Source organism: Diabrotica virgifera, chromosome 7, assembly GCF_917563875.1.
Source record: "Diabrotica virgifera virgifera chromosome 7, PGI_DIABVI_V3a".
NCBI lineage: Eukaryota > Metazoa > Arthropoda > Insecta > Coleoptera > Chrysomelidae > Diabrotica > Diabrotica virgifera.
In genome coordinates, this window is record NC_065449.1 from 45,359,301 (window position 1) to 45,377,394 (window position 18,094).

The following is an 18,094-nucleotide window of genomic DNA, read 5'->3' on the forward strand; positions in this document are numbered from 1 at the left end:
GTTTTAAGTTTCTCGGATAGTCCTTTTATATATGGTATTGATATTTTCCTCGTATTATTTCTTGTGGATGTTATAGGATCCCGTTCTACGTTGTTCTGTTCCATTCGATCCCATCTTGACAATTCCTTATTTATAAACGATAAAGGATAATCATTTTTTAATAAAACAGATGTTAACAAATGTTTTTCTTCTAAAAATGAATTTTCGTTAGAACAAGTAATTTTGGCTCTATCATATAAGGATTTAATGATTCCCTTTTTAACGTTGATGTTGTGATTTGATTTGTAATTGAGATATCTGTTAGTGTGTGTTGGTTTCCTATACACTTGAGTCTCATATCCAGTATCGTTCTTTGAGACTAAAACATCGAGGAAAGGTAGAGTGTTATTGCATTATTTTTCCATTGTAAATTTTATTGTCTCTTCTTGATCGTTTATAATATTTAGGAATGTATCCAACAATGCTGATCTATGAGGCCATATTGAAAACACATCATCTACATATCTCCACCATACTGTGGGTTTTAAATTTTGTTTAGAAATGATATTAGTTTCGAAATCCTCCATAAATATATTATCAATATTGGCAATATCATTTTAAAGTCTTCTACTTTAAAATGTATAATGCATGCCTGAATTGCCGATATAAATGAGGCAGATTAAATAAATTAGAAGAATTTTTTACTAAGCAACAACATTTTTGTTTATTTAGTATTATTTTGTATTTTGACAACGACACCCGACTTGGGCGTCGAAACGTTAATAAATTCATTTTCTTGGTAAAATTGTGGCTTATTTCCCATTTAAAGTAGTTCACTATTTTTATGGATCGCACATTGAGGTATTGCTCTCTGGCATAATTTGGTACATACCAAGGGGCATTCGGCATTGTTCTAAGGACTTTGTTCTGGAATCTCTGCAGTGTTTCTAGGGTTGTTTGACTGGCCGTCCCCCACAGTTGGATACCATAGGGCTAGACTGGTTTTAATATGGCTTTATATCTCAGTAGTTTGTTTGCAAGGGATAGTTGAGATTTACGACCAATGGTCCAGTACATTTCTCTGAATTTTATTCTTATTTGTTTTCTTTTTGTGAAAATGTGCTTTTGCCAAGTTAATCTCCTTGACAGTATCGTGTTGTGAGAGCTGTGCTTCGTTCAGAGTTACAGTTGGAAATGTTTGTTTTTTCATGGTAAAAGTTACATGGGTGGATTTACTATCATTAATAATAATATTTATTTAGGAATAACAATAAAGATTTACAAAAAATAAAAAGCATAATGAGTACTACCTAAATAAACATAAATAACTCACTGAAGTTGAGCTTTATCTTCCATTTTTTAAGCCATCGTTGGATATTGTTAAGGTTTTTTGAAGGGTTCTGGATGGTGTGATTGGATCATAGTGAGGGGCTAGTACCTCGGTGTCATCAGCAAAATTTGCACACGTTGTTCTGTTTCTGGTCGGTAGGTCAGCAGTGTAGAGAAAGTACAAAATTGGTCCCAGGACACTTCCTTGTGGTACACCGGCTGTTATTGGCCTTAGGCTTGTGTACTCATTCATTATCCTGCTTGACTAGGAAATGTCGGTTGGAAATATAGTTTTTAAGATTTGGAAGAAAGGATGGAGAACGTTTTTCTTTAGCTTAAATAGGAGACCAGCACGCCATACCTTGTCGAAGGTCCAGGTGTTATGTTCTGAACCCAAACTGATGTTGTAGTATTAGTTTTCTTTCTCTTCTATGATTGCGGATAATTGTTTAGCACATTCGTGGACACGACTGCATATGCAGACACTTACAAAGGGACATGATTGTCTGCATATGAAGACGTGCCCGTGAATGTGTTAAGGAGATGTTTTTCCAAGATTTTTGATAAAACCGGTAGCAAGCCTATTGGTTTAAATGAAGTTACCTGAACACTTAGATATAAGAATTTAACAACTCTCCATTGTTCTAGGTACTGGGTGCTACCCTAACCTAAATATTGCGTTAAATACTTGCGTAATTATTTTCAGACCCTTGCATGTTAGTTGCTGGACCTGGACCTTTTTTTGGATTGATTTCATCCATCCATTCAATGGCACTACAGCTCAAACCGGGCCTTGGTCTCCTTCAGCCAGCTTCTCCAATCATCTCGATTTACTGCTGTTCTTTTCCATGAATGCGGTTTTAGTAGGTCTTTGGCATCCTCATCTACTTCGCCTTTCCATCTCTCTTTTGGTGTTCCAACAGGTATTTTTCCTTGCATTCGTGCATTTAGCAATTTTCTGGGGATTCTATTCTCATGCATGCGGACCACATGCCCTGTCTACTGTAATATCTGCAGTTTAGTGTATTGTGCTAGAGTTGGTTCGCTATATTGTTCGTATATTTTTTTATTATACCTAATTCGCCAGTTGTTATTTTCACTTATTGGGCCCAGTATCCTACGTAATATGTTTCTTTCAAACACGTCTAATGCATTGGCAGATTTCTGTGTCACAACCCATGTTTCACAACCATAATTTACTATGGACCTGATTATTGTTTTATAGACCCGAAGTTTTGTTTTCCGGTGTACGTCTCACGATTTGATTATGTGGCCCATCGCAAAATAATCTTTGATTCCATGCTGGATAATATTTCTAACTTCTTTAGTGGTGATTTTTTTGTATAGTTTTTGGAAGATTATTGACGGTGGGAATTGGATTAGAAGGTGGAACGGACGATGTTTTCTTTAGGAGACATCTCTATGTCGAAGGTAACCGGGCGCCATCATCGCTTCTATTAAGACAATTCGGTCGTTTTTCAATACCTGTGGCTTCTCAAGTAATTCTTGGTTTATAGAAACGATGTTGGTTTAAACGAAATTTGGTTTATACTACATAGACAATTCACTATTCACTGAATAGGGAACTTGCACATTTTTTTATTACATAATAATGTTCAGTTTTGTTTAAAAATGAGATTTCCAAAATTTCACGCTTCAAAAACTCAATAACTTAGAAATACAAATTTAAAATCTTGTGTGATTTAAAATAGTTCAGACGACCCGTGACGTCACATAGTTTTACTATAAGTTTGTTCCTACAGAAGTTTCCAACTGTCACCGACTGTCAGACGCATGCGCAATAATAATTTCGCCGTTCCAACAAGATTTTCTCTGATTACTAGTCAACAAAGTACACTGTTCCATGAAATATTTAATCAATTTGAGATTAGTTTCTGACAGTTTGAAAAGTTTCCGAACTTTTTGCAAACTGGTAATCACGGACATACGCAGTTAGTCTAATTTTGATTCACTCACATGCTCACACTAAATAACTATTTATATTTATATCAAATAGGTACCTTTACCTTTGTTTTGGTTATTTTGTTGATTTAAGTACATATTGTATTTTAGTGTTTTATGATTTTGTTATAATTTATGAAACAATGAGTGACAGCAAATACTATGGACTGTCAATAATTTGTTAAAGGTGTGCTCGTTGCTCGTGTTGTGGTGTAAAGTAGTAAGGTTAAAGTTTTCGTTTCCCTCGTTTTCCAGAATGCTTTCGTCTTCTTTCTTTTCTTTTCTATGGCTTAGGCAACTTGCCAGCTCGGTAGAATATTGTTCCAACAAAAATCACAAACTAGTTCGCGGCTGGTTGAATTCGCACATGCGTATTGTGCAGCAGTCAGAAACTGTCATGAACTAGTTTGTGACTCTTTGTAGGAACAAACCTTATATGGCTATGTTTATGGTTATATTTAGGTATATTCTTCTTCTGCTTTTTTAGTTTATTGGCCTCCACCTACTTGGGTATTTGGCCAGCTCATCGCTGCGGAATAAGGGAAAATATTTATATTCCAATGACACTTATCGTATGTCATTGTAATAATATATACCAGTTTGTTGAGATTGGAGTTTGATACAGTTTTTGAAGGAAAGGAAAGAAGGTTTACTATGGAAAATAAAACCATTTTGTAAAAGTGCAAGTTTTCTATGAATAGTTCAAACGATCAAAAACACTTGTGACGTCACATAACTGTGTTATAATATCTAATTTAAAATTATATACAATTTTGTTTACTTTGTTGGTGCAGAATGTAAACATTAACCATATGACATCACGACTCGTTTTGGGCTAGCTGGTTTAATTTGAATTTAGAATCGTCTTTAGGAGCCAAACGCAACACAAAAACAACTTTTTTTATCTTTGATACATGTTTTAAATTATGTTCTGTTATGATTTGGACGGCGTTATGCATAACTCGACCAAGCGCCATTTCTTTAAAATCGAGATAACAGCGGATTCTGGTGACACATAGCTAAAACTATCTTGGAAAAATCCCTGTTATTGTTACGTTAAGGGTTACTAAGAAAAACAAAATTAAACCAAGCGACATTCTGTCTATTAAGGGGTTTTAGTTTTGCATAACAAGACTATATCCATAACGGCCATTCTTAGTTTCGCAATAGTAGACTAAGCGCCGACTTTGGTCTGGTTATGCTTAACTATGTAAGTGCTTGGACAGAATAACATTTTTGTACCCCTTAATGTACACATTAATTTTGAAGTTTCGGTCAAAAAATTATCGAATTGTTTTAAAGTGAAAATGTTGTTTTTACTTATAATTAAATTCAAAAATACACATAATCTATATAAAATCTCTATACCTATATAAGGCATCAAATAATTCTAAGAATAAAAAAACACGATTTACTTCAGACTGCTTCAAATACCCTTACGCTTTGTATAAAAACAAAATACTGAAAATTCTACAAAATTCAATTCGTATCGATTGTCAAATGGTTCGGACTGCAAGTTATTAAAAAATAAATCTCATTTTACAATGTCTTAACACTGGCTGAGCAATAAAAAAAGGTATCTATGTACCGCTGTTTAGTACACTAAAGCTTCGAATAACAACAGATTTTTAACAATTCAACAAAATTAAATTTATGAATTGTCAATGGTCCCTACTGCAAGGTAATAGATAAATAAATATCATTTTACATGACAACACAGTCTTGGCAATAAAAAAAGGTATAGATGTAAAAAAAGATTTTACCGCGAGTTTAAAAACTTTGTATTGTAAATTTTTTATTGATATAATTTTAATTGCATTGGATTTAACGCTATTGAATGGTAAAATAAATTTAGAGCAATAAAATGCAAAAAATATATTTAATGATAATTGAATTGATTATGATTTAGCAATACACGTTTAAATAAAAATTAAAAAAATACTATTTTATTTATTTAGTGATTACAAGAGGCATATCGCAATATTTTGTTTTGCATTAATAGACCAAATGACATAAATGGTAGTTGGTCTAGTAATGTATAACAGCTAAACTTCCTAAAATATATTTAAAGCAAAGTAGACCAAGCGACATTTTATTTTTTTTCTAGAATATGGTAGCAGCGATTATATTGAAACTTTGCAACCAAAAAGCGTTATAGGTGATCATTCTTCTGTTAAAATTTTGTGCAAATATGTTAATAAATGCATTTTTAAGAAACGAAAAACTTCGAAGCCATTTATCTCAAAACTATGTTTTGGCGCTTGGTCGAGTTATGCATAACGCCGTCCATTTATAACATTTTTTTCGAATTTAAAATTTTATGCAAGTTGCCTATTACTGTCGTTATTACGCCATACTGTAATACATCCATACAATCGATGATAACTAGGTTCGATGATGCTGTGTTTACCATTTATATTTATAAACCTTGGTTTATAAATCTAATGAGGGCTATTCTGAAGTTTAACAATTCTCTTTTATGATGGGTGTGAAGATGGTTAAGAAAGACGAGTAAGAATATGAGAAAAGGTAGAAATTGGATTGGAATCACAATTTGTACTGAAGTAAAACTTACATAATTCTTATAAATGTTTATTTTTATTATTTTTCAGCTTAAAAGCAGATTACTTAGAAAGTATAGCAGGAATGGAGACGCATCTTGCACGAAGAACAGAACCAAATCGGTACCTGTTTATCGGAGAACTTTTGGGTGGCGGCAAAGATTTTAAACCCAAAATGGACCATCTCACCTGTTATTTGCCGGGAACTTTGGCTTTGGGTGTTCATAACGGGTTGCCGAAAAAACATTGGCAATTAGCCGAAGATCTTTTGGACACGTGCTATCAAACTTATGCAACACAACCCACATTCTTAGCACCTGAGATTACTTACTTTAATATGCAGGTAATGTTGTATATCATGTTGTTCAAATAAGCTATTTTTATGATTTATTATATTCTCAACGAATATTTCGATATAATAATTTATACTACTATATTGGGAGAAGACCATCATATATCAGAATGTGTCAATTTTCAGAAATGGCCATTAAAAATATCATAGAACTTTATCCATATCTGAGAACACGCTAATATTTTGGCCTTGTTGTGTACTAGCCTGTAAAAACTTATAACCAATTCCATAGTACATAATATATAAATCCTATTTTAGGCCATAAAATTGAGTTGTAACGTTTTTCTTAAAAAAATTGTTATATGGTTAAAATTAGGTCTTCTTCTTTCTTCTTTTGGTGCCTATTCGTTTCGAATATTGGCGATCATTCTGGCTATAATTATTTTATTAACTGATGCTTTAAGTAGATTAGTTGTTGTTGTAGAGAACCATTTCCTCAGGTTCTTTAACCATGGTATTCTTCTTATACCTCGCCTTCCGAGTACTTTGACTTAAAGGATTATTTTCAGTAGTCTGTATTTAGTGCTGTTTCTCATTATGTATGTGTCCGAGATATTCTAACTTTCTCTTTTTAATTATAAACATCACTTCTCTTCCTTTTCCTATTATTCATAGTACGGTCTCGTTGGTTATCTTGTCCGTCCATGAAATCCTTAGGATTCGCCTGTATAGCCACATCTCGAAAGCTTCAAGCTTTTTCTCCATCGCTTCAGTGAGTGTCCAGGATTCAACTCCGTAGTACACTTCGCGTCATATAAAACTGGTACACTTTTTTTTCCCAATGTAAACCTGTGTTCAGATTGACAATCATTGTTCGTGAATCACTTCGTTGTTGCCATCACAGATAACGGAATTGCACTAAATCTAAATACAAAAAAAAATAACGTTTAAAATGTATATTTCGAATTGTAATACATATATTTTAATTCCACACTTGTTCACTGTAAAAGTTATTTATTTTGTATTAATTTCAAATCAAATTTTTATTTTTTCCAGTGTGTTTTATTTATTCTACACAACTTAATGCTGTTTTGTCCTACAATTTACGAGAAACCAATCACACCTCTCGATTTGACATTAAACATAATAATTTAAAGTCATTGTCAAGCTTTATTATCTATCATTATTTTTGAACTGAAATATTTTCATAAATTATACTAAAACACGAATCAATGTATGGATACTTAATTGAGATGACGGAAAATTACAATTGTTTTAGTTTTTAGTATATTAAAAAATGCGGTCTGTCGCACAGCCCCGTTTTTACCTAGTTTGATATAATATTTTCGTTGAACTGGCAACGTTGCCCTAGAAATTAGAATGACAGTTGTGACAAGATCAACTTACACAACTTGAAAAACACGATTTTCGGTTATAAGAGTTGTACCAGTTTTTTTTGACGCGAAGTGTACAACATTGAAAAGATATAACATCGTAAGAGCCTTACTTTTACCTCCAGATTAAGGTTGTGGTTTTTAAAGAGTTTGGCTATGTTCTTGAATGCACTCCTAGCCTTTTCTATTCTACATTTTAATTCTTGTGAGTGATCCCATTGTTCAGTTACTATTGTTCCAAGATAGGTATACTGTTTTACTCGGTCTGCTGGTGTATTCTTGATAAGCAGTTGGACGTCTCCAATTTTATTGTTGCTGATGACCATAAATTTAGTTTTTGATGTGTTTACTTGTAGTCCAAATCTTCCACTTACTTCATTTACTTTGTTTATGAGTTGCTGTAAACTGTTCAAACTGCCTGCAAAAATAACGGTGTCGTCTAAATATCGGATGTTGTTTAGGAGTTCTCCAAATACCAAAATTAGGTATTTGAAGATACTTACATCACAGCGGCGGCTCGTGGTCTAAAAAAGTGGTGAAGATGAGGAAAGCCTGCCGGAGCCAAAAACAGTTTCGGTACCTACGCCCAAATCTCATTAAAAATTCGTTAAAAAAATGTTTAGAGATTAGGACCCTAATAACTTGACATTTTTGTAGGACACTTATACTCTAGACGATTCGTTCTACTTGCGCGGTATTTTAGTTTTGAACCTTGACATTTCATTGAAGGTTTTGACGATTAAAACACCACGCCTGCCAAAACGAGTTGGTTAGTTTCGATTTAGCTGTCCACTCTGGGCCAGACGCTGTTTGCAGCCGTCCACTCTGGAGCAGACGCTGCGGTGTTTGCTGGTTTTGGTCCGCCCCGAGTATTTCATTTCCCCTGTACCACCTATATCTAGGAGGCATTCCCCTAGATGTGAAATTTCATTTCTGAAGAAATAATATTACAAAAATGATACATATATATATATAAAACAAATGAAATAGAGAATGTGGAAAAATCCCCTTAGAGTGGTCGTCAAACCATTAACCTTGGATCTTTTGATCACTGAGTGTGTTTCAAGGATCTACATCTCATATATATATATATATATATATATATATATATATATATATATATGTGAAATATATAACTATATTTTTAATTTTTTCATTGCTATATAAATATAATAATAATAATGTTACTTCTTACTATAATATACAATATAAAACTTTTTCTTCTTGTAGTGACTATTCTTTTTGGATTTCACATATAATAGTTTATCAAGAAAAACAAATACAGTGGTAAATAGACTGTATATTATAATGGTAACATTATTAAATTGTTTTCTGTCAAAATTTAATACAAGTTACGTAAAAATTTTCCGAGCGCGCGGATTTGAAGCGACCCGGGCGATTTGCAAAATTCGGCCGCTTGCAAAAGCACCGATTGAAAAAATAATTTTTAATAATTAAATGTAATTATATTTTATAATAATTTTTATTTTAAGGTAATATATGACTTTCTTTAGTCAATGACTGTAAAATAATTTCTTAATTGTTATAAATAAAGGCACTACGATTTAAGAAAAAAAAACAATTATCTCGGCTTTAGTTGGTTGTAGAAAATTTAATTTTTTTTTAAATCTTCGTTTCGTCTTCAGCAACAATAATCTGTAAGTTAGAAACTCATATAGTCCAGAAAGCCACTGCGCATCCGCTAGGAAAAATATTCTAATTCGGATTTCTTGCAAAATCTTACTCAAAAAGGACCTCTTGTAACCAATTTGCATGTTGCCAGGACCAAAAGTTGGTCAAAAATTTTTTAAACGTTTTTTTGTTGTTTTTTTCCTAAAATTATTTTTTTTGCATGGAACAAAATTTTTTTAGGTTTTTTTGGATCATTCCAAACAGAAAAGGTCTTTAGTGACTTTTCTCTAAAGTTGATAGTTTTTGACATATAAGCGATTAAAAATTGAAAAATTGCGAAATCGGCCATTTTTAATTCTCAATAACTATGTGAAAAACTGAAAATTTGAATGTTACCACGGTAAGTAGATATTCTTTAAACATCGATTGATGAAATCCCGAAGAGTTTTTTGCAATACAATATTCAAAACTCCTTTGTTTCTTAATTGATAATCAAGCGTGCGCGACTATTTTCCACCGTTGCATGTGTATGCAGTATGGTGCAAATGAAAGGAATAAATTCGTTATTTCGTAAACCAGCGACTTTAAGGGAAAATCCCGAAACAGGTCGATTTTTATTTTTAAGTTATGATATTGTGACATATATGGTATACTAGTGACGTCATCCATCTGGGCGTGATGACGTAATCGATGATTTTTTTAAATGAGAATAGGGGTCGTGTGCTAGCTCATTTGAAAGGTTCTTCAATTCTCTATTCAGTAATATAAACATTTACATAATTATTTATACAGGGTGTCCAATAATTTAATTTTTTTGTCAATTTGCCAAATGATTTAATTTAATAAAAAACTTTTGGACACCCTGTATAAATAATTATGTACATGTTTATATTACTGAATAGAGAATTGAAGAACCTTTCAAATGAGCCAGCACACGACCCGTATTCTCATTTAAAAAAATCATCGATTACGTCTTCACGCCGAGATGGATGACGTAACTAGTATACTATATATGCCACAATATCATAACTTAAAAATAAAAACCGACCTGTTTTGGGATTTTTCCTTAAAGTCACCGGTTTACGAAATAACGAATTTATTAATTTATATTTAATACGGAAAATAGTGTCGCGCACGCTTGATTGGCAATTAAAAAACAAAAGGGTTTTTGATATTGTATTGCAAAAAACTCTTCGGGATTTCATCAATCGATGTTTAAAGAATATCCACCTACCTTGGCAACATTCATATTTTCAGTTTTTCACATAGTTTTTGAGGGTTAAAAATGGCCGATTTCGCAATTTTTCAATTTTTAATCGCTTATATGTCAAAAACTATCAACTTTAGAGAAAAGTCACTAAAGACCTTTTCTGTTTGGAATGATCCAAAAAATCTAAAAAAAAATTTGTTCCGTGCAAAAAAAATAATTTTAGGAAAAAAACAAAAAAAAACGTTTAAAAAATTTTTGACCAACTTTTGGTCCTGGCAACATGCAAATTTGTTAAAAGGGGTCCTTTTTGAGTAAGATTGTGCAAAAAATCCGAATTAGAATATTTTTCCTAGCGGATGCGCAGTGGCTTTCTGGACTAATAGGATATACAGGGCCGCTTCAGCTCTAAATGTTTATAACGAAATTTGCCCCTTTATTTTCAAACCCAAAAATTATCTCGGCTTCAGTTGGTCGTAGAAATTTTTTATTTTTTTATAAATCTTCGTTTCATCTTCAGCAACAATAATCTGTAAGTTAAAAACTCATAGGATGTACAGGGCCGCTTCAGCTCTAAATGTTTATAACGAGATTTGCCCCCTTATTTTCAAATCCAAAAATTAGAGGTTTAAAAATATTTTACGCATTTATTTACATCAGAATATGAAAATATAACTCTTTAGAAGGAGATTGGATGTTTCACCAACTCTCTACGATTTTTTTTTCAAAAAGTTGTAGCCTTCGACATTTGACCTCTTGGGATAAACAATTTATAATATCTAAGCAACAAATTCGTTAATCTGGCTTTACAATATTTTTTGTTTGGAATTGAAAGATCTTCATTTTAAAGCTTTAAAAAATAAAAAAAATGATTTGTACAATAAATAATGCAATTGTAAAAAACGCCATTTTGGACCTTTCGCAGGCTGTTTTGCAATAAACAATTAACGAAATTAAACTTACCATAGCTCAAATTGTAGGTTTTTTAATTTACTACAACTTTCTATTAAAAAGATTTTCTCTAAAATCAATATCCTAAGCTACAAAATTAAAAATCATTAAAAATTGCAAATTTAACAAATGAAAATCGCAATAAAAAAAAGCGCACAATATTTTTGGTTACATTTTAGTAGAAGTTATTCCTGGTATCGTCCTTTACAACACCTGATAGGTTTCAAAAATTCCTGAATTACACACACCGGCAAAATTAGCCGAACACGTAAAAATGTGACATGTTTGATGTCTCGTATTTCATAAACCAGTGGTCCGATTTGAGTAATTCTTTTAGTATGTTATAGCCTTATTATTTAAGAATATCGGTGTAATAATATTGTTGCTAGACAGGTAAATACCATTTTATACTGGGTGTACCAATCATACTGTGTTTTTTTCTTAAAGTTTGGAACACCCTGTGGAATATTCTAGCATATGTAAAATATTAGAATTAATACTCGATTGTAGACTTAGGCTTGCTTAACATTTTTCTTTTCGATTCATTTACTTATGTGAGATAATAAAAAAGTTATGTGCGTTAAGTACTATCCATGTTTTTCATCAATAAATCCTCATAGTAGGGGAGGAAAGTATACTAAATTTGTAGTTACTCGAGCGTTATGGGGACCTATTGGATTGTGAAGAGCATGTGCCAAAATCAGAAAAAGGTTAAGTTAAGTTTTCCATAAAGTGGGGGACTTTTCATTTTTTAATTTAATTTTCCATTTGAAACAATCATTTTTCTCCGATCTATCCATAATTCGAAAAAATATGTCGAATAAAGTTGCTTATTTTTACGTAAAGAATCCAAATCTGCAATAAAAATTGGGGGCTCCTATTTAAGATTTTAAATTAAATCCCCCACCCCACCTCTGTGGGGGGCTCGTGACACCCCACGGAGAGGGGTGGGGGGTAAATTAAAAATTATAAATACGAACCCTGCGATATTTTGCGAAATGAACATCAGATCGTAAAACTGCAAAATACACCTATTCAATATTCCCCCACGGAGGTGGGGTGGGGGGTTACATTAAAATATTAAATAGAAGCCCCCAATTTTTATTGCAGATTTGGATCCTTGACCTAAAAATGAGCAACTTTTATTTGCAACATTTTTTCCTATTATGGATAAATAGCGCTATAATCGGAAAAAACGATTGGTGGAAATGGAAAATTAAATTGCAAAATGGAGAGTCCCACACTTTATGGAAAACTAACTTAACTTTTTTTGGTTGTAGCACCCACTCTTCACAATCCACTCCAGGTCACAAGAACGCTCGAGTAATTGCAAATTTAGCATACTTTTCTCCCCTACTATGAGGATTTATTGATAAAAAACATGGCTAGTTGTTAAAGCACATAACTTTTTTATTTTCCAACATAAGCAAATGAATCAAAAAAGAAAATGTTAAGAAAGCATAATTCTACAATCGAGTTTTAATTTTAATATTTTATATATGCTGGAATATTCCACAGAGTGTTCCGAACTTTAAGAAAAAAACACAGTATGCTTGTTACACCCGGTATAAAATGACATTTACCTGTCTAGCAACAATATTATTACACCGATATTCTTAAATAATAAGGCTATAACATACTAAAAGAATCACTCAAATCGGACCACTGGTTTATGAAATACGAGACATCAAACATGTCCCATTTTTAACGTGTTCGGCTAATTTTGCCGGTGTGTGTATATCACGTTTTCTCACCCACAGCCTGGGGTATATCGCATCGCTATGTCTAGGCAAGTGAAGTGACACCGATCAGAACTTCACCGCCAAGTAAATTCACGTAAACAACGTCGTCGTTGGCTAGGCTACGACTAATAAAGTTAGTTGTCTTTTTTAATTTTTTGATTAATTAAAAAAGAATAAATAATTAATTTCAGAATTTAATTACATTTTTTTGGTGAAGATCACCTTCACCTATTTCACCTGGCCGGCCGCCGCTGTTACATCAAGATTGCTTTACTTGTTTTTTTTTACAAATGTATATTTGTCACAAAAATCAGAACAAAGTATAGTGTAAAAACTAAAAAATACTGTCATTTTGTAGTAAATTATCAGTAGTAATTACACGAGAGCTCTAAAATTATCGATTTACACCCCGAGTGACACTTTGACAATTTTAATTTCACGACCCGAAGTGGAGCGAAATTATGTCGAAGTGTCACGAGGGCAAAACAAATGGGTAATTTTTAAGAGCTCGAGTGTAATTCGATAAGATTATTTCATGAATAAAACTGTTTTTTAAATCACTTTAACTAATATTTTATTGATATCTTCGCGTGAATATTTGCTAAACCTGTTCATGGTTTTCTATTTGACAAGCTGTAAAACATTAATTGTCATTAATATCACTGAATGTTGATTTTTGCGTAGCAATGAAGGGCATAATATGACGTAATACGTACTTCACGACTTGAAATTATCGAAGAAAATTCTCGCTGTAATTTTTATTTTTGTAGCTTCCTATTGGTCAGAATCTCTATGAATTAAATAACCAACATTAATATCATAAGAGAGTGAGAATAAATTAAAAATATTCCAACAATTTTTCGAAAACTTGTGGCCTGTTGTAGCAACAAGTTTGAGAAGCAAACTGGAGCATTATTTTCTTATTTATTCTTACTATCGTGTGATATTCGAAAGATTATTTTTTAATACTCACACACAAAATTCAAGTCTTTATAAATAAAAATTCAGTGACATTTATCACAATTAATGTTTTACAACTTGTCGGAAGTCAACAGCATGAGCAGGTTTGGCAAATATTCAGACGAAGGAAGATATCAATAAAATATTAGGTAAAATTATTTATAAATACAGTTTACCTGTATGGTCATCCGAAGGTTAAATGACTTATGTGACAGTTGTCAAAACTATAAAACTCGTAATTAACCAGAAAAAAAATGATTCCCAGTATAATAATGTAAGTAGATTATTCCCCGTATAATAATAATCTGATTGGGCTGAATAAAACATGTGATGAAAAATCTTACTACATGATTGGAAATTAAAATCATTCAAAAATAATCGTTAAGGTGATACAGTAGCGATCAACAGGTAGCCAAAACGCGTTCCAAGATTGCGGCTATAATTTTGAACATTTTTTCGAGATATTTGGCACACATATTCGTAATATAATAAAGAATGGCGGTACAGAGCCCAATTTGAAAAATATATTAATGTGTGGAAATTACTCTGTAATTAAATACAATATTAAAAAAACGAGCCTGTACCGCCATTAGGAAGAACAAAAAAATACACTTTCTTCAAATAAACTTTTTTATCCGATGCCTAGATTTTGTGTCATTTTGGAACTACTAAAATTTTTTATTTCATTAGTAGTTCCAAAATGACATAAAATCTAGGCATCGGATAAAAAATTTTATTTGAAGAAAGTGTATTTTTTTGTTCTTCTTAATGGCGGTACAGGCTCGTTTTTTTAATATTGTATTTAATTACAGAGTAATTTCCACATATTAATATATTTTTCAAATTGGGCTCTGTACCGCCATTCCTTATTATATTACGAATACGTGTGCCAAATATCTCGAAAAAATATTCAAAATTACAGCCGCAATCTTGGAACGCGTTTTCGCTACCTGTTGATCGCTACTGTTTCCTCTTAAAAAATACTTTCTTCATTTAAAAAGTGTTTCTTTAACTTTCCATAATACAATACACCTTCTTCATTGTTTTGATAGAGTCTACCCCTGTAATAATATACTAAGCATCCAAATTAACGCGTCACGTTAAAAATGGGACATTTTTGATGTCTCGTATTTCCTAAACCTGTTGTCCGATTTGAGTTATTTTTTTAGTATGTTATAGCTTTATTCTTCAAGAATATCGATGTAATAATATTATTGCTAAACAGGTAAGTGTCGTTGTATACCGGGTGTAAAAATGATAGTGTGTTTTTTCCTCAAAGTTTGGAATATTCTAGCGTATATAAAATATTGACATTAAAACTCAACTACAGTCTTTCTTATCATTTTGCTTTTCGATTCATTCGCTTATGTGGGATAATAAAAAAGTTAGGTACTTTAACAACTAGCTATGTTATTCATCAATACAGGGTGTTTCTAAAAAAGTGCGACAAACTTTAAGGGGTAATTCTGCATGAAAAAATAATGACCATTTGCTTTATAAACATATATGTCCACAAATGCTTTGTTTCCGAGATATGGGATGTTGAATTACTGACGATTTATTTATTGCTCTAAAACCGGTTGAGATATGCAAATAAAATTTAGTAGGTTTTAAGAGGTAGTCATTGCACATTTTTTGACATAGGTACAATTAAGAATTTTATATTCACCATTGGCGTGCATACGGGTCATATTACCCGTATGCACGCCAGTGGTGAATATAAAATTCTTAATTGTATGCCAAAAAATGCGCAATAACTACCTCTTAAAACCTACCAAATTTCATTTGCATATCTCAACCGGTTTTAGAGCAATAAATAAATCGTCAGTGTTTAAGAAAAAATTCAACATCCCGTATCTCGGAAACGAAGCAATTGCGGACATATGTTTATAAAGGTCATTATTTTTTCATGCACAATTACTCCTTAAAGTTTGTCGCACTTATTTAGAAACACCCTGTATTGATGAAGAACGTTACTAGTTGTTAAAGTACCTAACTTTTTTATTATCCAACATAAGCGAATGAATCAAAAAGCATAATTTTAAGAAAGTCTAAGGCTACTGTTAAGTTTTAATTTCAATATTTTATATACGCCAAAATATTTCACAGGGTGTTCCAAACTTTGAGGAAAAAACACACTATCATTGTTACACCCGGTATACAATGACACTTATCTTTTTAGCAACAATATTATTACACTGATATTCTTAAAGAATAAGGCTATAACATATTAAAAAAATCACTAAAATCGGACAACAGGTTTAGGAAATACAAGGTATCAAAAATGACCCATTTTTAAGGTGGTGCGTTAAGTTTGATGCTTAGTGTATAATCTGAAGTAATTCCAACTGGATTTTTTTAAAATGTCCATAAGTCGAAATAATTTGTAGATATTTGGAGTCAAAAATTCAAAAAGTTTCTAATAATTTTCTAAAATACTGACATAACTCAAAAGAATACTACAACCGTAGACATATGTCTACTATATTATAGCGCGGTGCAATATAAAACTGTTCCCCCATTGCGACAGAGAAAAATGTAAGTAGGGTATGTATCTTTTCTAATCGGTAAGTTTATCTAATCGGTGACAATGGGAAAGTCACGTGGTAGACAAACCCCGTCGATTGGAAAGAGATGCATATCCTGCTTACACAATTTTTCTCTGCTGCACTGGGGGGACAGTTTCAAATTGCAGCGCGCAGTCTAGGTATTATATGTCATTTTAATCTTAAACTCAACTTTTTTACAAGATTGAAACAACTCAAAAGAATGCATTATTTTTCACTATAAAGAATTATATTAACTTATTGTATTTTTGAGAAAGGATGGCATATCTCAAAATAGTACATTGTTCTTTAAGTAAATAGATATAATACTTGTTTTTTTAAATACTTACATAACTCAAAAAGATGTAGTGTTCCACAAAAGAAGTACGTCTATTTAACATGATACCTGGAAACAACTGTGTTGTGATTATTGTGCAAAATGTCCAATCAAATTTTTAAATAACAATAACGATGCTTCTGCCGTCTGACGGCCATTAGCATAAACGAACTTTATGACGTTACCATACAGAAATATAGCATATTTGAGATCTGTTCACTTATATAGTCCATTTTTACTTTTTTTGATATATCTTCTTCGTATTCGGTCTTATTGATATATGTTCGTCTTCTTCCCAGATTCAAATTAGCATAGAAAATTATTTAATACTTTTTCTTGTTTTGGATAATACTATTCTTATTTTAGACTGGAAATTCCAAAGATATGTATGTAAAATCAAACGACGCACACAACTTACTTCGTCCAGAATTCGTAGAAAGCCTGTGGTACATGTATCAACTTACCGGAAACACCACCTACCAAGACTGGGGTTGGAAGATATTCCAAGGCTTTGAAAAATACACTAAAGTAGTTAACGGCTATACGTCCATAGGAAACGTCAGAAATGAAGCGAGCGTCAGACCACAAGACAAAATGGAATCGTTTTTCCTCTCAGAAACGTTGAAGTATTTGTATCTATTATTTAGTGACGATCCTAAATTGTTGAATCTAGACAAATACGTTGTTAATTCCGAAGCACATCCGCTGCCGATATACTCAAATTAGGAAGAAGTATTAAATTAGAACTAATTATATACACTTATAACATTTTGTTAATATTTCTAGTCGTTTTTATTATTTTCGAAAGAAATATATGTTAAACTCTATCTTTTGTTTTATTTCGTACTGTACAATAATGTAGTAACCAATGTGTAGAGACAAATGAAAGCATAGAAGAATAAATAATAGAAAAAAAAATAGCAATGGAAAAGAAAAGATTACGAGGAAACAGTAGCGATCAACAGGTAGCGAAAACGCGTTCCAAGATTGCGGCTGTAATTTTAAATATTTTTTCGAGATATTTGGCACACGTATTCGTAATATAATAAAGAATGGCGGTGCAGAGCCCAATTTGAAAAATATATTAATATGTGGAAATTAGTCTGTAATAAAATACAATATTAAAAAACGAGCCTGTACCGCCATTAAGAAGAACAAAAAAATACACTTTCTTCAAATAAACTTTTTTATCCGATGCCTAG

General features: G+C 32.1%; 1 protein-coding gene across 3 annotated transcripts in view; it reads left to right on the forward strand.

Annotated features, from left to right (window-relative positions):
- The window catches only part of LOC114329217 (endoplasmic reticulum mannosyl-oligosaccharide 1,2-alpha-mannosidase), an 87,396-nt gene extending 69,677 nt beyond the window's left edge, over window positions 1-17,719 (forward strand). For all 3 annotated transcript variants that reach the window (XM_028278254.2, XM_050655982.1, XM_028278256.2), the window contains 2 exons: window positions 5,883-6,174; window positions 17,259-17,719. In XM_028278254.2, the coding sequence (XP_028134055.1) occupies window positions 5,883-6,174; window positions 17,259-17,618 (652 nt within the window). In that variant the 3' untranslated portion in view covers window positions 17,619-17,719. The remainder of the gene's footprint in view (window positions 1-5,882; window positions 6,175-17,258) is intronic.
- The last annotated feature ends 375 nt before the right edge of the window (window positions 17,720-18,094 follow it).